This window comes from Trematomus bernacchii, unplaced genomic scaffold (assembly GCF_902827165.1).
Source record: "Trematomus bernacchii unplaced genomic scaffold, fTreBer1.1, whole genome shotgun sequence".
Lineage (NCBI taxonomy): Eukaryota > Metazoa > Chordata > Actinopteri > Perciformes > Nototheniidae > Trematomus > Trematomus bernacchii.
In genome coordinates this window covers 261964-283105 of record NW_022987781.1, presented here as the reverse complement: position 1 = coordinate 283105, position 21142 = coordinate 261964, and the positions used below count along the sequence as shown (strand labels likewise).

General features: G+C 42.1%; 1 protein-coding gene across 1 annotated transcript in view; it reads right to left on the bottom strand.

Moving 5' to 3' along the window:
- The window catches only part of LOC117497364 (interleukin-1 receptor accessory protein-like), a 32510-nt gene extending 11716 nt beyond the window's left edge, over positions 1 to 20794 (bottom strand). Inside the window, exons 1-2 of the mRNA XM_034149322.1 lie at positions 20470 to 20794; positions 12095 to 12171 (exon numbers count right to left, since the gene is read on the bottom strand). Of these exons, the coding sequence (XP_034005213.1) occupies positions 12095 to 12171; positions 20470 to 20471 (79 nt within the window). The 5' untranslated portion in view covers positions 20472 to 20794. The remainder of the gene's footprint in view (positions 1 to 12094; positions 12172 to 20469) is intronic.
- Positions 20795 to 21142: the final 348 nt, after the last annotated feature.

Here is a 21142-nt window from a genome sequence, read left to right as displayed (position 1 = left end):
TTCAGAAGGAGCGTTGTGTTGAGGAGAAAGAGGGAGAGGTGGTGGCTTTGATGAGGGAAAACCTGAAGGTGAAACTACAGACTCAGAGTTGTCTGGAGGAGAAGGAGGGAGAGGTGGACGCCTTGAGAAAGGAAAACCAAACGCTGAAACTGAAGGATGGTTGTGAGGAGGAGAAGGGAGAGTTATTAGATCTGGGAGGCAAGGCTGATGAAGATGAGGGTGAAGATGAACTTAACGAATGGATGGAAAACCAGGAACTGGAACAACAGAAGGAACGCCATGTTAGTTTGTAGTCATGTTTAGTTTGTAGTCCATGTTTAGTTTGTAGTCCATGTTTAGTTTGTAGTCCATGTTTAGTTTGTAGTCCTTGTTTAGTTTGTAGTCCATGTTTAGTTTGTAGTCCATGTTTAGTTTGTAGTCCATGTTTAGTTTGTAGTCCATGTTTAGTTTGTAGTCCATGTTTAGTTTGTAGTCCATTGTTTAGTTTGTGTAGTCCATGGTTAGTTTGTAGTCCATGTTTAGTTTGTAGTCCATTGTTTAGTTTGTTAGTCCATGTTTAGTTTGTAGTCCATGTTTAGTTTGTAGTCCATGTTTTAGTTTAGGTTCGGTCATGTCTTATTGTTTCTCTTGTTAACTTACTGTCCCTCATGTCTAGTTTCGTCATGCTCTGTTTTTTGTGGAACTGTCTTTGTGTCTGTGTGAGTTTGTAAAGTGTCTATGTGTCTATAAATCAATGCATTATTATTATTATTATTATTATTAAAGGCTATTTGAAGCCCTTAGAGTAAAACAAACCCTGATGCATTGCCCATAAAAAGACATCCAGTAGAGACCTACAAATAACATTTAAATAATACAAATTTGATTTCCTTCTCATTTGTTCCCCCCCGTCACCAGAGATGTAGTTATTAGAGTCTAAGTAGAGAATTAAACTCTGTGTGCAGGATTGTCCAGAAGCTAGCCAATGAACAGCGTCCTGTTTTGGGTCCGGAGCCTCAGTTTGAGACCCTGTAGTGTAGGACACTTACAGCCCCACTGCTCTCAGGATCCTTGCTCTGAACGCTAGATTAATGGAGGCTCCCTACACCTTCAGTACAGTGTGTGTGTGTGTGTGTGTGTGTGTGTGTGTGTGTGTGTGTGTGTGTGTGGGTGTGTGTGTGTGTGTGTGTGTGTCTTGGTAATTGACCTGTCAGGTTTTCCTGCCCAGAGTATTAGTCTTTCTATTAAAATCTTCTCCAACACGCATCCACCTCCCTCACTATCCACCCATCCGTCTACACACACACACACACACACACACACACACACACACACACCACACACACACACACAACACACACACACACCACACACACACACACACACACACACACACACACACACACACACACACACCACACACACACACACACACACACACACACACACACACACACACACACACCACACACACACGCTCTTTGTAGTTCAATCTAACGGCTGCTCGGTGTAAGACTGTAATAAATGTAGGGGGAGATTTTTATGTTTATTCTGCAAGACCTGAGGCCTGTACTACGAAGCCGGATGTTCTCCTTAGCTGACTTCAGGGAAAACTCGGGCTTTCCGGTCCTACGACGCTGGTTCTTTTTTAGCGGGCTAGATCTCCATGGTAACTGATGCTGAGCGGCTAACCTCCTCGGGAGCAGGTTAGGTTGCAGGCTAAGAGATCAACTCAGTGAAAGCACCGCCTGCTGACCAATCAGAGCTCCGTGTGCGGAGTTTAAAGCGATCAAGTCATATTACAGGATAGAGGAAATACAGACAAACTGCCGTTGCAGGAAAGACGGCCGGCAAAAATCACCTGACTGTGTGAACGTGAACATGAATAGAATATCCCCTCCCATCTTCAGAGCAATCTGACTATTATAACATTAGCGTTAAGAAAGCTTACTTAAATATCTGCCACGACATAAGTAACCGGATCAGAGTAACATTAAGTACAGTCCGCGGCACTGTGAGTGCAGACGTCGATGTGTCCCATTATCATTCATATCATATCACATCATAATGTATCATATATCTCCTTATCTGAGTCAGCTGAGCCGTATCTGGCCGTGCAACACTCACAGTGTCACATACTGGATGCAGAAGTATTATTTTAAGCAACACATTAAGTTGATGAAACACTCGAGTCAAATGTAATTAAAGTCAGATCGTGTCTTAGACGGGGCAGTGATATCATAAACCTGTTAATGTACGCATTCAAACACTTTCTCTTTTACCAGCTGTATTCACCTTGCAGCTGCAGCTATGTGGCTTTGATCCTGGATAAAGTGTTTAAGTCATGGATGTTTAAAGTTTAACTTCTTCATATTTGACTAATATTAAAGTTCACTTTTCATTCAGGAAGTATGACGCTGCGCTGTCAGTACGCTTCTCCATGTTTGTGATTGGTCGAATGCTCCAAATACCACCCCTTTCATGTGAACGCGCACCTAACTAGATAGGACACGGCTGGCTTGAGCGATCCACTTGATAACCAGCGTCGTAGTACAGCTTAGCCAGAGCGCGTATGTTTTGGATTGGGCCAACCGGCTAACTCAAACATATCCAGGTTAGGTTGAACCAGCTTCGTAGTACAGGCCTCTGGTTGCTTATTTCTTCACAAAAACTAGATCCTGAGCTCTGGCATGACTCAGCATTTCATCACTTCCTGTCCCCTGGTGGTCTGGAGGTCAATGGTTTCTGGATGTGTTTTTGGTTGTTATCGTGAAATAAGGTCTGTGGTTAACACAAGCTGCAGAGATTTTAACACTTTGTTCTACCACATAAAACATGTCAGTAAATACCGGAGGAGTTAAAAACAGAGCTAACAAGTGTCTAAATGAGACGACTAAACGTCATCACGCCCAACATTAGCCTCCTTTACCTTAGCGGTGGTGACGTGAAGTCATGTGACCGTGCTGTAGTTCCTTTATAGCCCAACATTAGCCACCTTTAGCTTAGCGGGTGGTGACGTGAAGTCATGTGACCGTGCTGTAGTTCCTTTATAGCCCAACATTAGCCACCTTTAGCTTAGCGGTGGTGACGTGAAGTCATGTGACCGTGCTGTAGTTCCTTTATAGCCCAACATTAGCCACCTTTAGTTGTAGCGGTGGTGACCGTGAAGTCATGTGACCGTGCTGTAGTTCCTTTATAGCCCAACATTAGCCTCCTTTAGCTTAGCGGTGGTGACGTGAAGTCATGTGACCGTGCTGTAGTTCCTTTATAGCCCAACATTAGCCTCCTTTAGCTTAGCGGTGGTGACGTGAAGTCATGTGACCGTGCTGTAGTTCCTTTATAGCCCAACATTAGCCTCCTTTAGCTTAGCGGTGGTGACGTGAAGTCATGTGACCGTGCTTGTAGTTCCTTATAGCCCAACATTAGCCACCTTTAGCTTAGCGTTGGTGACGTGAAGTCATGTGACCGTGCTGTAGTTCCTTTATAGCCCAACATTAGCCTCCTTTAGCTTAGCGGTGGTGACGTGAAGTCATGTGACCGTGCTGTAGTTCCTTTGTAGCCCAACATTAGCCACCTTTAGCTTAGCGGTGGTGACGTGAAGTCATGTGACCGTGCTGTAGTTCCTTTATAGCCCAACATTAGCCTCCTTTAGCTTAGCGGTGGTGACGTGAAGTCATGTGACCGTGCTGTAGTTCCTTTATAGCCCAACATTAGCCTCCTTTAGCTTAGCGGTGGTGACGTGAAGTCATGTGACCGTGCTGTAGTTCCTTTGTAGCTCAACATTAGCTTAACTTCAGAAATCATAAAGTGGTGTTAATATGTGGAGATTATCCTGCTGAACTAAACGTTTGTTTGACTCAGAGATCATTTTCTGACGTCTCAAGGAGGAATCCTGTTGGCTTTTAGTGTATGTGGAACCGTCCCTTCGATTCTATTGGCTCTCACGGTTCAAAAGAGATGTTAATAATCAAAATCGACCAATGGGTTCCAGAGATATAGAAAATGCACCCAGATGACCCCAGAAGTGTTTGTTTTTTTCTAAATCTCTCTAAAAAGGTCAAATTTCACTTGTTTTGCATCAATCTTGATACAGGGTACTTATTATATGTTATAGTTTGGATTCCTAAAGCTTTTAATCTACTAACCCATCATTCAAGGGTGGTTTTCACTATTAGTAATGTTTTTTTTGGACGGAAACTATAATTTAATTTTTTTTACTATGTTCAATCTGAATTCTCTTTAAAATAAAAACATCTATATTGATTCTGACTCTTCTACATCCAACTCACAGGTTTATCATTACTTTGAGAAAAAAGATTATTAATTGAACCCTTTTAGAAGTGAAGATATAGTCATTTGTTCTGGGCATGTCATTTTCGAGCCTGAGACCTTGAAAACAGGCTCGGGGCTTAACAGGTTAATGCAATTTGTTTTCTATTTGAGACGTTTACATGTTAGATTGTTTATTTCTTGTCTTTTAGTTTCTCTAATGTCTTTTATATGCTGCTGCAACGCAAACAAGTACTTCTTATCTTATTCTCCCCCGACAATGTACATCCCTCCATCCTCCCCCATTTTACATCAACCCTTCCTCACCTTAATATTAATTTAACATCCATCCATCCTCCCTCCCTCCCCAACCCTAACTTGCCATCCCTCCATCCTCCCCCATTTTACATCAGTCCTTCCTCCCGTTAGCATTAATTTAACATCCATCCTCCCTCCCCCCCTGTATCCCCCTCTCCCCCCCCCCCCCCCCCCTCAGACAGTGTTAGATGACCTTCCTCTTCTGCTTTTAATTAACCCCGAGTCTGCAGAGCAGCAGATTCTTCAGTGTGGACGCTCGTAAAAAAAATATATATCAGGATCATATTTCATGTTTCTAAATATCCTTCACCTGGGAGAGAGCCGCGTAAACAGATCCATGAAGCTGTGTGTGTCTCTGAGCGTTCACAATCAGCAGCTTCACTCAAACACAACACATCAAACCACATCTGCACCTCACAACTATTCATTAAGATGAATTATGTACCAATGACTTTTTAGTATCTATAAAACGTGGTGAAAAACGTCCACCCAGTCCAGGTGATGTCTTAAATGAGCAAAGATGTTCACTTTAATATGATCATTATAATACATGGGATTTCTATAGCACTCTTCCTAATGCTCAAAGACGCTTTACATACAATCTAAAAATACAACAAAATATGAGATAAAACTGAGAAAATCTGAAATTATCAAGAGTTTTGAGGCTTAAAAACTGCATTGCTAAAATGTTTCCATAAAGAATAAGTCTTACAAATAATAAAAATACAAATAAAATGCTGCTGTTGATCAACTAATGGCCATTAACACCATTAAAACCATTAACACCATTAAAACCATTAAAACCATTAACACCATTAAAACCATTAAAACCATTAACACCATTAACACCATTAAAACCATTAACAACATTAAAACCATTAAAACCATTAACACCATTAAAACCATTAAAACCATTAACACCATTAACACCATTAAAACCATTAAAACCATTAAAACCATTAACACCATTAAAACCATTAACACCATTAAAACCATTAACACCATTAAAACCATTAACACCATTAACACCATTAACACCATTAACACCATTAACACCATTAACACCATTAAAACCATTAACACCATTAAAACCATTAACACCATTAAAACCATTAACACCATTAAAACCATTAACACCATTAACACCATTAACACCATTAACACCATTAACACCATTAACACCATTAAAACCATTAACACCATTAACACCATTAACACCATTAACACCATTAACGTAATATGGCTGCTGCTAACGCTTCATCTGCTGATTCTCCACTGGACTCCTTCGTTTACCTCCTGAACACAGTGACATCACTACGGAACACTCGCGCTCCTATTGGCTAGCACTCCAGCTTATTGTACGTGATAGGCTAAGGGGCGGGACATCTCTAAGCTGTTGACCAATCACAACAGAGCCGGCCAGCAAACCGACATAAATGAATAACAATTAAAAAAAGATCTGGATCCATCGTTTTCTTTTGCTTTTACTACTTTCATCTCAAAAAACATCACAACAATAAATCCTCATAAACTCATGACTGTATTGTCACAGATCTGAAAACACCCAGCAGGAACTTCTGGACTCAGAATTCAGACTTTTTTCTGAAAATTAAAGAATTCTGACTTTTTCAGAAAAATTCAAAATGTTGACTTTTTTCTGAAAAATCTCAATTCTGTATTTTTTTTTAAATGTAAGAATTCTGTCGTTTTTCTGAAAATCCCAAATTCTAACTTTTTCCTCCAACACATTGTACGTGATAGGCTAAGGGGGTGGGACATCTCTGAGCTGGTTGACCAATCACAACAGAGCCGGCCAGCTAACCAATCAGAGCAGCTCTGGTTTCAGACAGAGGGTGAAAAGAGGAGCTTCAGCACAGCAACATTAAAGCATGGAGACATGTCCCAGTAGAGACATGTCCCTGTAGAGACATGTCCCAGTAGAGACATGTCCCAGTAGAGACATGTCCCAGTAGAGACATGTCCCAGTAGAGACATGTCCCAGTAGAGACATGTCCCAGTAGAGACATGTCTCTACTGGGACGTAGAGACATGTCTCTACTGGGACATGTCTCTACTGGGACATGTCTCTACTGGGACATGTCTCTACTGGGACATGTCCCAGTAGAGACGTGTCCCAGTAGAGACGTGTCTCTACTGGGACATGTCTCTACTGGGACACGTCTCTACTGGGACACGTCTCTACTGGGACACGTCTCTACTGGGACATGTCTCTACTGGGACATGTCTCTACGTCCCAGTAGAGACATGTCCCAGAGACATGTCCCAGTGGAGACAGAATATGTCCTCTTTCATGTATCACTTTGTTGACGATGATTCTTAGAGATGGGTGAGTCCTGATTCATCCGGATCATTAACCCGGATCCTAGCAATGAGCTGGTCGTGACGAGTCTCCCCTCTCCATTAACCCGAGTCCTTGAGTCCCACACTTGGTGTGACGTACAAATTAAAACTATAAATTGCGTCACTCGCTACTCTCTTTATAACATGTGAAATCACATTACAAACGTACCCCAGTCCATCTGCCCTTTAGCAAGTAGGATAGCTGCCAGAAGTGATCGTTTGGCTCAGGGGACGCGGATCAGTGAAACTTCCTGCAGACTCGTGGGGACTCAGAGGAGCCGACGGCTCCTAACCGTAATAGCATAGCAGATCCAGAGATCCATACTCGCCATGTGCACGAGCATAGCCCCTCCTCCAGCACTCGGCTCCCGCGGCTATATTATGCACGAGTCAACAGCAGATTCGCAGATTCGCAAATCCTGACTCACTGTGCAACACACAGCAGAGCAGACTCGTGCGGACTCAGAGCCGTAACCGTATAGCAGCAGATCCAGAGATCCAGCAGACTCGTCATCGTGCACGATTCAACAGCAGACTCAGATTTGCCAAAATCGCAAAATAACCCTTTTTTTTGTGATCAATATGTTTTATTAAAGCAAAAGACACCACTTTACACATTTAACACATACAACACCAGGATTGCAATGATTACGCAGTCCATGAGAAAATATGGGGGGCATATGATTAGATATAATGATATGTTTAATAATAATAATTGTATAATTAAGACATTTTATATATTCTAACTGTTTTGCAATTTTCTATCATTTGTCATTGTTTGTTTCTTTTTGTGTGCTATGTTCAAAATAAACGTTTTGCCAAGTAAGATCCTTATTGGAAATGCAGCTATTACACGCAGGAGACTGTTGCACAACATGACCATTTTGTTAGAAGTCTACACTGAAACTTCATTTAGAGCCGGAAACATAATGGACTTCATCAAAATCGCGGGATCCGTGAATCCAGGTCAATGATCGAGAGAGACCAGTAGCCTACGAGTTAGTCAACTTCACAGACTCAGATTCACAAATCCTGACTCGCTGTGCAACACACAGCAGACTCGTGCGGACTCAGAGCCGTAGCCATATAGCAGCAGATCCAGAGATCCAGCAGACTCGTCCTCATGCACGAGTCAACAGCAGACTCAGATTTGCCAAATCGCAAAATAACCCTTTTTTTTGTGATCAACATTTTTTATTAACCTCTTAAGCTCTGAGTGCAAACTACCCTTGGATGATGGGTTAGTAGACTAAAAGCTTTAGGAATCCAAAGTACAACATATAACTAGAAAATGCATTTCCTGCAGAAATGCGTGCGAATGCTGTAAACTGTGAACATTTGTGGCTGAATTTAGCTGAAAAAGCTGAATATGTTATTAGCTGAATGGTAGCTGCTTTTAGCTACAAAAATGCAGAAAAAGCTTAATATTTAAAAGAAAAGGTTTAAAAAAAACATGTATAGCCTTGATGTAATGAAATAGCTGAATAATGTAATAGTTGAATGTTTCTGCAGCTGAAAATAGGCTGAAGGAGTTAAATATCAGATGTAAGTAGTAGTGAATGAATTTGTATTAAGATGAGAAAAGAGAGTAAAAAGGCTTGGGAAAGCAGCAGAATATTTGAACTGCAAACTTTTGAACTAACTTGATGGTGAATTATCTGTCGCCATGGCAACGGCATTTGAAGAAATCTCAAAACTGTCCTGTTGATGTCTTCACGGCTGGACTGTTAGCACACATGTGAAGTTTGAGTACTTTTTGAACATTTTCATAGTAGTTATACATTACATTAGGAGGTTACATTACTCTCTCTCTTCTCTCTTGATCGCCCTCCACATCTCAATCTTCTATCTCGCCCCTCTCTCTCTTCTCTTGCTCGCCCTCTCTCTCTTCTCTTGCTCGCCCTCCTCTCTCTTCTCTTGCTCGCCCTCTCTCTCTCCTCTTGATCGCCCCTCTCTCTTCTTTGCTCCTCTTCTCTTGCTCGCCCTCCTCTCTCTCTTCTCTTGCATGCCCTCTCTCTCTCTCTTGCTCGCCCTCTTCTCTTGATCGCTCTCTCCTCTTGATCGCCCTCTCTCTCTCCTCTTGATCGCCCTCTCTCTCCCTCTTGATCGCCCTCTCTCTCTCCTCTTGATCGCACTCTCTCTCCTCTCTTGATCGCCCTCTCCTCTGATCGCCCTCTCTCCTCCTCCTCTTGATCGCATCCTCTCTCTCCTCATTGATCAGCCCTCTACCTCTTGATCGCCCTCTCTCTCTCCTCTTGCTCGCCCTCTCTCTCTTCTCTTGCTCGCCCTCTCTCTCTCTCTCCTCTTGATCGCCCTCTCTCTCTCCTCTTGATCGCCCTCTCTCTCTCCTCTTGATCGCCCTCATCTCTCTCCTCTTGATCGCACTCTCTCTCTCCTCTTGATCGCCCTCTCCTCTTGATCGCCCTCTCTCTCTCCTCTTGATCGCATCTCTCTTCTCCTCTTGATCGCCCTCTCCTCTTGATCGCCCTCCTCTCTTCCTCTTGATCGCCCTCTCTCTCTCTCTTGATCGCCCTCTCTCTCTCTTGATCGCTCCCTCTCTCTCTCTTCGCTCTAGATCGCTTCGCTCTCTCTCTCCTCTTGATCGCCCTCTATCTTCTCTGTGATCACCCTATCACCTCTTCTATCAACCTCTCTCACTTCTCTTGATCGCCCTCTCTTCTCTTGATGTGTCTGTGAGAGAGAGGGAGAGTGTGTTTGTGTGTGTGTGTGAGTGTGAGTGTGAGTGTGTGAGAGAGAGTAGGAGTAGGAGAGAGAGAGAGAGAGAGATGAGAGAGAGAGAGAGAGACGAGAGAAGAGAGAGAGAGAGAGAGGACAACTGAACTGACTGCTGTCAGTTGGAGTGATGACATCATCGTGTTCAAACACAGGTGTTGACAGTTGAGCTACGAGCTATGTATTAGATGCAAAGGCTTCATTGTTCGAATGAGAGATGAACCTCTTACATGTGAACGTTTTGTGGAAGAACGATAACAGATATCTGTGAAATTTCAAAATGTGAAGCATGTGAAGGAAGTTGAGTATATTGAAGTGTAATTTTTCTTGTTTACTTTCGGGTTAATAATGTGGCTTTTTTGGCAGTTTAAGAAAGGTGTGCGGGCCTGCTGCTGTGGAGGAAATATCTGCCTGAAATTACAATGGGCGTTAATGGAGACATGTTGAACGTTTTTGTCACTTCATGCCCCTCAAGAGGCATTTTGTTTAATTATTTGGCTTAATTATTTGTCATTTTTCAAAGCTACGAGATGTTTTCCTACGTTTCTCATGAAAAAATTATGTCTGAGGAATGTAAGGTTTGAGAATTATGGCAGGTTTTAAAACATTTTTTTTTGGGAGAATTTCAAGCTACTCTTCCACTCTGTTTTTGAGATCAAAGGCACTCTAGACTTAACGAGCTGCTCCAGTCCACACTATGTTTAAAATCTTGAGAGAAAAGCCTCTTTACCAAGCTCCAAACAAAGTTAAATATATCAAGAAGTGTAAAAGATATGAAGAATCTGAATAACAAGTTTTATAGCTGAAGGTGTTGTGATCATTTGAAAGTTGGAAGTGAAGTGTCTAGCTGAAATTATGTGGAAGGAGAAGCATTTGGCGCAAAGTGTAGGAAAAAGAGGATTTGAAGGCATCTCCCATTGACTTCAATGTTAAAAAAAAAGAGTTTAAAAAGCTGAATATTTCAAAAAGTATAAAATATTTTTAAAAAGTTGAAGGTTTCCCATCGATTCCTGAACAGGCTGAATAGTTTGATATTTGAATGGTTTCTGTAGCTGAAAGTAAGCTGAAGTTATGGAGAGCCAAATATTGGGTGAAATAATAATAATATTAAGGGGAAGAATAAAGAAATGTAAGTACTATAGTGGAATGCTGTGGCACAGCATTCCACTAATAAGTACCCTGTATCAAGATTGATGCAAAACAAGTGAAATTTGACCTTTTTAGAGAGATTTAGCCAAAAAACTCCACTTCTGGGGTCATTTGGGTGGATTTTGACCTATCTCTGGCCCCCCCTTGCTCGATTTTGATGAATGAAATCTCTTTATAAACCGCTAGAGCCAATAGAATCGAGGGAAAGTTATATACACACCAAAACGTTAACAAATAAGGAGTGAGAGTGACGCGTTACCAACACCGGAAGCTGCATACACTCTGGTGGCTACCATTAGCAGCTAACTTTTCCGCTCCGATTTTTACATAAAAAATGGAATTATGGATTATAAATAATTTCTTCAAAGGCACAGGTACATTATCAACCTATGGATCAACAGTTGTAGATTTTTTTTTTTCGTTTTAATGCCATTGAACACGTCTTTTGATCAGATTGACAGCTACGGTGAGACGATCTGCCGTAAAAGCTCCGTAAAGGTGATGGTCTGTGTTTGCTTCCCCTGTCGCAAGTTCGGATCGCTCAGTGATGATACTATACCTAAATAATCAGTGGAGTCTCAGCTTTAATCGGATATATTGTATGTGCAGCTACGATAAGTAATAAGGGTATCTTTATCTTGAATTGTGTGCCGCAGTGCGTTAGAATTTTTTCGCTCAGGGGTCATTTAGACGCTTCTTATGAGACTTGTTTTTTGTTTTTGGTAAAAAATGGTTCATATCTTCAGTTAGCTGAGATTCTTCCCGTTAATCTGGTGCTACACATTAATAGTTTCATAAATGTTAAGAAGCCCTGAGACATTATCTCGAAAACAAAACGGTTGGGAGGGGTCCAATGGGGGGACCGCCGTGCTTAAGAGGAGCAAAAGACACTGTGTAGCGGAGGTTAATATAACGTCAGTTTAATATGCTCGTGAAATGCAACAACTTTTCGGTTTCACCGATAGGATTTCTACGGTCTTGGTGATGCTGACTCAAATGACTCAAATGACTCGTATGATCCGGATCTCTTCAATGACTGACTCAGAAGACCCTGAGTCCGTAAAAGGATCCGGATTTGCCATCTCTAGTGATTATGTGCAGTATGTTAAAGTCTTAATTCTCCAACGCGTTGTAAACTTCTGATGATATGCTGACGACTTGTTTACGCTTCGCTGCAGCTCTATAGAAACAGATGGAACCACTAGATATTATGAAATGGCATCAGTAGTTAACTCTCCTCTAACACGCTCCATCAACCAATCAACAATCACCAGCTGGCCCCTACCTGAGGGCTGATTGACAGCTGGTGTGATCCCGCCCACAGCGAGGAGGAGGAAGAGGAGGGTGGAGACGAAGGACGCCCTGCAGAGAGAGAGACTGTAATGATCACACGTTTCTAACAACAGAGAATGTCCTGAAAATGATCTGAAACGTGTCGGAAACATTTTCAGATGATTCCAAGCACAGAAACAAGAGAACAGCAGAGTCCTCTGGGAAAGGATCCCAGAGAGATGTTGGAAAGAATGTTAAAAAGAAATCTGAACAAATAAATAAATTAATAAAAATATTCTAAAACATCAGAAAAAAAAAAAAAAAGTCAGATCATTTAGAGAAAAATAAATATGTAAAAAGAATAGAGCGCCACCATTTTCAGAATTGATTGGAAACAATGCATAGAAAGTAGAGGATGAAGAAGTGATAGGAGCTGCAGAGGAAAACCAGCCGACAGCACGAACAGATGTGAAATGAGCACGACCTCAAACAGGAGCTGAAGAACTGGAGAATAAAGTCTGAAGAATGTGAAAAATGAAGATGAGAATATCTGAGAAAAAGCTCGACAAACATTTGAATCACATCTGGTATCTGACGTCCAGCGCTGAGTCTTCTAAAAACCTCTTCCTCTCTCCTCATCCTCCTTCATTAAAGTGCTTCACAGCGCTCTGTACTGTCAGATTGACCTCTGACATGTCCCAAACCGACCAATCAGAATCCAGCTATTCAACTCAGCCAACATCTATTGTTTCTTCACGTTGACCCACTAACAACTGAAGAGCTAGAGAAAACCTTCATGAATGTACCTGAGACACCATGTTAAAGACCCTTTAAGAGGGTATGGAGCTCCATGTGACCCCCCCCCCCCCCCCCTCTCTCTCCTGGGGGAGGATAATGAGCCCCACCTTCCCTTACCTCTCCATCCGTTACTTAATGACTTCTTTTAATGTGAAACCCCGTCATGTGAGACGTAAGAAATCATGAGAGGTGACAGCTGGGCGGGGGGGGGGGGGGGGGGGGGGGGGGGAATACTGGGTATATAGAAATAACATATGAGATGTAGATTGAAGTAGCCAACAGAAAGAAACAAGGTCAAACGAGCACAACCTTTCAACAGGAGGAACATGTGATGTTATTGTGAAATGATGTCAAAGATATCTGGGAAGGTGTCCTAAAAATATTTGAAAAAACGTGGTGGAAAAGGGCTTGAAGGGACGATTGGAGAATGTGTGAATAAAGACTTAAAACGTATGTTAAAAACGTTGGATGAGTACGTTGGTATATCTGTGGAAATGTCACAAAAAGTGAAGTGGAAAAAGCAAAATAAAAAAATGTGAAAATGTTATGTGGAAAAGGCAAAATGTAGCACGAGGAGAACATGCTGAATACATTGTGATGTTCCCCACAACAACAATCTTTAAACATTCTCAAAAGATTTGTGAAATAACGTGAAAACATTAAAAAACTAATCCTAACTTTCAGAATAAAACATGTGAAAAAAAACAATAAAATGTCTTCTGTCTTTGATGTGAGACGCCACGGATCATAGCGGACATCATCATCATCACCATCATCATCATCAACATCATCATCATCATCACCTGACACTCTATATTTATCAAAGAGACTAGTATGTAATAAACCAATAAAGGTATTGTAAATACTCTTCTTGTCAGGTGAAGGACTAAAGCTGTCTCACTGCAGCAGAACAGGAGACAGGAGACAGGAGACAGGAGACAGGAGACAGCAGACACCTGTCTCACTGCAGCAGAACAGGAGACAGGAGACAGGAGACAGGAGACAGGAGACAGGAGACAGGAGACAGCAGAACAGGAGACAGGTTTCTCAGTGGCTCCATTTTTCAAAATAAAAGCCCCAGGAGCTGAATGCTGAGGCGAGAGATTTAGAAAATAAAAGATGAAGAGAGAGGAGAGAAGTCATGGTCGACCGACAGGCAGAAACTAATGGAGCCCAGGAGGGACATCCATCAACACACCACCACACACACACACACACACACACACACACACACACACACACACCACACACACACACACCACACACACACACACAATACACACACACCACACACACACACACACACACCACACCACACACACACACACACACACACACTGCAGAGTGTATTCAGGGATGTTAAAGGAGCGAAACTTTAAGGCTTTTTTAAATAACTCATTCAGGTCTTAAAGTAAATACATATAACCGTCCGCTGCCGTCCAATCATTATCCAGTATGTATTTATTTATTGGAGCACTTCAGATATTGGATGTGGTTTCCATCGACCGGGTCGATCGGACTCGGCTGCCTCCTCATTGATTTCAGTTTACAGGATGTTCCTCCACAAGATAAATACCATCATCTACTTCCTGTCAGAGGACCATCATCTACTTCCTGTCAGAGGACCATCATCTACTTCCTGTCAGAGGACCATCATCTACTTCCTGTCAGAGGACCATCATCTACTTCCTGTCAGAGGACCAGCTGTCTCAGAGGAACACTCAGGCACTAGTGGAGGGTAAACGGGTTGAAGCTGTGGTTTTCTTCATGGATATTAAAGTGTTGTTTATCTTCATTGGACAGGAGAGCGTCACTTCCTGTTTCCATATGTTTCTGTTATATGGTGATTTAGCCCGAGAGCCCCTGGTTATCGGGGGCTGGCAGGTCTTTTTTTCACGAAACTGTGTCTCAGGGCTTCTTAACATTTAAAAATCTATTAATGTGTCAAACCCACCTAATGGGAAGAAACTCAGCTAACTGACGCTATGAACCATTTTTTACCGAAACAAAACAGAAGCGTCTAAATGAGCCCTGAGCGAAGAAAATGCTAACGCACTTAGCACAAAAACTCTCGGTAGAAATACCCCCTTATTACTTATCGGATCTGTACAAACAAGATATCGATTAGCAAGCTGAGATTCCACAGATTCTAGATATATAAGTATCAATCCACTGAGCGATCAGAACTCCGCGACAGGGGAAGCAAAAACAGACATCACACAACGTAGCTTTAGGTAGCAAAAACGGCAATATGTCTTACCTTTGGCTGTTGTTCTGATTAAAAGTCGTGTTCAAATGGCATTAAAATGATAAAAACGCTGCTGAAGGTTAATCTATAGGTTAATCCAATGTGTCTGTGTCACTTTGAAATGATTTCTGATAATCCATCTTCATATTTATGTCAATAACGGAGTTTTCATATCTGCTACGATAGCTACCAGAGTGTATGAGAGCTTCCGGTTTTGGGGCATTCTGGCTACGCATCACTTATTCACCACTGGGGTAATGTTAGATGGGATTTTAGGAACTTCCCCTCAATTCTATTGGCTCTAACGGTTAAAAAGAGGTGTCAACCATCAAAGTCGACCGAGGGGGGCCAGAGATAGGTCAAATCCACCCAAATGACCCCAGAAGTGGATTATTTTTCTAAACCTCTCTAAAAGGTCAAATGTCACTTGTTTGCATCAATCTTGATACAGGGTACTTATTATGTTATAGTTTGGATTCCTAAAGCTTTTAGTCTCCGATCCCATCCATTCAAGGGTGGTTTTCACTATACTGTAAGTATGGTTTTTTTTCTTTTTCACACTATCATTTACATGTTTTTTACTATGTTCAATCTGAATTTACTTTAAAAATAAAAAAAAATCTATATTGATTTATCATTGCTTTGAGGAAAAGATTATTAATGTTCCCCTTTTAGAAGTGAAGTTATAGTCATTTGTTCTGGGCATGTCATGTTTCGAGGTCTGAGACCTGAACAACAGGCTCAGGGCTTAAGAGGTTTTAATAGGGGCCCTATCATGCTCTCTGTGGTGTGTTAGTGCATGTAACGGTCTGCTACGCTAAGATCCCTGTGTTCCCTTCAGAGGCTGTTACTGAACGCCTCCTTTGTCGGCTGGTATTTCCATGAAATATTTAGAAGAATGTGCCGAGAAATGTACAAATAAACTTAAATGATCTGAATAATGTACACTGAGGGAATCATTTTAACATTTGCAATATGAGTCAGATTAATGGCAGTCTTTATCGTTAAGCTCTAGAACTGGACCATGAACTGAGATATCACCAGAACCACAGGAGGACATTTGTGACGCTCAAAATGTGAGGACGTATAACATGTAGCCTAGTTAGAGAGGTAGGGCTGTCCCGAATACCATTTTTCGGGGCTCCGGATATTCGGTGCACGCGGGGGGGACCTTCATTCTTCAGAAGGTCGGTTTTGCGTTCACAGGCAAAATTCAAAACGGACTATAAACTTTAAACACAAGTCATGTGCACGGAAATGCTGTTCAACAAACATATGATATACAATCAGGACAACGTGCGTTAAAAAGCATTATAACACATATGAGAGACGTTCTGCAGTCAGGAGGGGTTTTCACCGACGGACAGGTGGCTCTGACTTTTATGGATAGTTTTTAGTTTGATAGTTGTTTTTACTTTACACGACACTGTTCAACTCTTCATTCTGCTGCACTCTTTCGCTAAAGATTTTGAAAGACATCCCGCGTTCTTGTGACTCGTAAATACTACGCTTCCTATGTTTTGGTGCAGACTGCGTTCACACCAGAGATGAACCCGCTCCAGAGTTCACTTGCAATAGAATAGAATTGGGAGGGATGAAACCCTCTTTAATGGTCACACATGCAGAGCACACACAGTGAAGATTGGCCTCTGCCTTTTAACCCATCCTAGTACCAGGAGTCTAGTACTAGGAGCAGTGGGCAGCTAGTGTACAGCGCCTGGGGAGCAATGGGAGTGAGGGGGGAAGGGGGGTGTCCGGTGCCTTGCTCAAGGGCACCACGGCAGGGCAGGAGGGGAACTGGGACCTCTCCAAGTAGCAGTCCACACTCCATATTTTTTAGGTCTGGTCGGGGACTTGAACCGGCGACCCTACAGCTCCCAGTCCAAGCCCCTACTGACTGAGCCACTGCAAGCGCTCCGATTCAACCGGACTATACAAGGTTGGTGTGAATGCGACCTAAGTCTATCACGTTTATTCATTTTTTTAACGAATATCCTAATAACGAAATTGAAAACAGAATAGTAGGCCAACGAGTCCCCGAATATTCGGATAATTGGGTACAGCCCTAGTAGAGAGTACTACTTTTTTTTAGTAGTCCGTTGTTTTTCCGCGGAGACATCTTGTATACGAGCGTCATGTTGTTGTTTACGTCAGGAGACATCATGGCCCTTTTCTCATGTCTTCAACTGTTCCTCCCTCGACTCCTCGACTCCTCGGTCCTCCGGTAGTGACCCGGAAATGAATTTTAGCGCGCCATGTTGAAGGACATCTCATTTCTCGAAATGCACATCGAGGACCGAGCATCGAGCGTGGAGGAGGCTCTCTGGAGGAGCTATAACCGAGGATACACTGATGGGTCCTCCACGGTCCTCCACGGCTCCTTCGTGGATGCATTTCCGGCAACAGAGATGTTTCAAAGAGTCGAGACGCACGGCCGGACTGATCTCAGCCAATCACAGCTCTGCATGCATCCCCTGGATATTATTTTATTAACTGCTTTCATCGTGACGCGATGTTTACAGTGAGAACAGCTGTGAGGTCCGTGCAGAAAGCAGAGCAGTGTGTATAATATATATCACTCAGTATAACAGGCCTACTCTCTTTGCTTTAGTTTAGTAGATATCTACAAACAAAGAGTCAATATTTTTCTAAAACCATTTAGTGCTTCACAAAATAAAATACACAACGGCTGTAGCCTGATGATATGCTTTAGGAGCTGTAGGTGCGTGTGTGTAGTGTAGGTGTAGTGTGGTGCAGTGTGTAGGTGCGTGTGTGTAGGTGCGTGTGTGTGGTGCAGTGTGTGCGTAGATGCAGCGGACAGGTCTCAGTTGGTTTGGTGTCCTCTGCTTACTTGTAAATAAAACTTTTGGCCCGTCATTTATTTCCCTCATTGTAGCGACAGGAGGGGAGAGAGGGGGTGGGTATATATCCAGTCTCTGATAGTGTTACGTTATTATGAGAGTGCTCTGTTTGATTCTGAAATTGTATATATTTATATAAATATATACATATATGTGTGTGTGTGTTGTGTCTGTCTCTGTGTGTGTGTGTGTGTGTGTATGTGTGTGTGTGTGTGTGTCTGTGTGTATGTCCGCATCTGTAGCCTGTTATTGTCTCATTATACCGCACTGTGAATGAATGAAAGTAAATATATAAGTGGTCATGAACACATCTGTCCATCAGACAGAGGGCTGCTGTGCCTCCTGTCATCATTAATGGACGTCTCTTTAAAATGACCGCTCAGAGGAGAGGAGTTCTCATTTCTCTAACCGCCTGCTGCTTCCCCTCCTCTCTCCTCGGTTCCCCTCCTCGGCTCCTCCGCTCGCATCTCCTGTGGGCGGGACTAAGTCTCGAGGATAGGAGTCGAGGATAGGAGTCGAGGAGGAACATTTGAAGACATGAGAAAGGGCCCATGTATACGAGCGTCATGTTGTTGTTGTGTTGTTGATATATAAACAAGATCCGAGACTCAGAACTCATACTATAACTTTCTAGAAACACCCTGGTTTTACTGAAGGAATGGATTTACTTCTTCCACAGCGCTGTGTGATAATGAAGCTGCTTTTTAATATGTACGATGCTGATGATGAAGAGGATGAAGAGGCAGGTGAACTGCAGTGTGTTTCTGCTGATTCTGCACTCCTCAAACTGATGGGATTAAGTGTAATCTGATTATCATCGATGGAGAGCTCTCTGCCAACAGATCGGACTCTAAAAGTGTTCATTTAGAAAAACCCTCCATCATCTGTTCCGACTCAAAAACACTTTTAATGTATTAAAAGTGTTTTAGATTAATTTGGAGTCTTGAGAAAAGGTGTGTGCGGAGTATTTGAGCAGACAAGTTGGAAACAGTACGATGGTGAACGCTGATTTGTGCTCCCAGTTTTCATGGAACTGTAAGGGGGTAAAATCAGCACGGAAACAGGAGCTCAATGCTGGAGAAAATGTGAAAAAAATCACAGAAATATCACAGAAATATATGATTAAATGTCCCAGAAATATATGATTAAATGTCCCAGAAATATATGATTAAATGTCCCAGAAATATATGATTAAATGTCCCAGAAATATGGAAACTATGGAAAATATCTTGTAAAAGAATCCTAAAAGATATTTGGTAGATAAATAATTAGAAACTTTCAAAACATGTGAGATGTCTGAGAAACAAGGCAACAGCAGTAATACTGAATACACTGTACAAATCAAATAAACAAAGAATATATAAATCTAATAAATAAATGTGAACAATTTTGGAAAATGATGTTGAAAATATCTGAAAAAAAGTCACAAAAAATATTAGAAACAGATATTTAGAAAACAAAGCGTAGAATACTGAGGACTGAAGATGATCTGATAGAACATGATGAAGATTACACAGGTGACATGGCACATAATGTAACATGAGCTCAACCTTAAACAGGAGGAGATGCTGAATAAAGAGTGAAAAATAACCCAAACATTTGCGAGTAAAGTCTAAAAAATACGTATAGAAAGTCCTACAAATATTTGAAAGAAGTAAAAAAAAAACATTTATAAAAAATATGTGAAAACCTCCTGAAAGTAAAGCGTTAAAGGCGGTGTGTGTGTGTGTGTGTGTGTGTGTGTGTGTGTGTGTGTGTGTGGTGTGTGTGTGTGTGTGTGTGTGTGTGTGTGTGTGTGTTGTGTGTGTGTGTGTGTGTGTGGTGTGTGTGTGTGTGTGTGTGTGTGTGTGTGTGGACTATTTAAGCCGAACAGTAAATGATGATTAACGCTGATGTATCATGAACACAACCTTAAACAGGAGATGCTGAATAAAGGGTGGAAAATAACCCAAACATTTGCCAAGAAAGTCAAAAATATGCGAAAAAATCAGAAGATTATGTTGAAAATATCTGAAAAAAAACTCGTTAAAAAATGTATTTCAAACTTTCCGAAAAAAACCGGTGAAACGTCTGAAAAAATATGTGTGAAAACCTCCTGAATGAAATGCTTATGGATGTGTGAGTCGAGTTATTAAGCCGAACAGTAGGAAGCAGATGATGGTTAAGGATGTGTGCGCGTGTGTGTGCGTGTGTGTGTGTGTGTGTGTGTGAGAGTGTGTTCCCAGTGATCACGTACTGGTGGTCCCAGTAACAGAACCATCAACCTGAGGGTCTCTGAGAGAGAAGCAGGACCCTAACCAGGACCAACAGAACACACAGGTCTGTTTTAACACTGATAAAGGTTCTCATTCAGAGCGACACACTGTAAATAGAAAAACCCTAAACTGAGGAAATGGAGATCACTACAACATGTGAGATCTCCATTTCACACATTTCCCCCAAAACAGCACTTTGAACCACAGAAAGAGAAGCGGGACTCACATGAAGGAGCTCTGGAGGGTCTGTCCGCTCAGGAGAGTGTATCGGGGTTATCTGAGTGTGGTGTGTGAGTGTGAGTGTGTGTGTGTGTGTGTGTGTGTGTGTGTGTGTGTGTGTGTGTGTGTGTGTGTGTGTGTGTGTGTGTATGTGTCCGCTTCAGCCTCACACACACTCTCCGGTTAGCTCCGCAGCACCGCGAGATCTGAAGATTTACCGCCGCCTGTCAGCGCTGCGTCCCGGCTGTAAATCTGCTGGAGAGACGGTGGAGCACCGGGAAGTCCTCAGCCGTGTGTGAGTGTGTGTGTGTGTGTGGTGTGTGTGGGGTGTGTGTGTGGGAAGTACAGTTGAGTGTATTCCGGTTGACGCTCCTCCCTCGTTGCGAAATGCATCAGAGATATTTCACAACAGAGCAAACAGAGGAGGATCAAGCTACGGAAATATTTAAGTAAAAAAAGTATTTAAAGTCACAGCTGTTTTATTCATCACACAGACTAAAAACATATTTAAAAGTCACATGACAGCTGTTTAATGTACCACTTTCCACTCGTAGGTACACTTCACAGGAGCTGTCTGAAGCACAGGGGGATTCTGGGAAATGTAGTGAGTGTAGTTTTTACTTTTTAATGTTATATCGACAACGAGTTGCGTTGCTAGGCAATTCTTGCGTTCCTTGTTT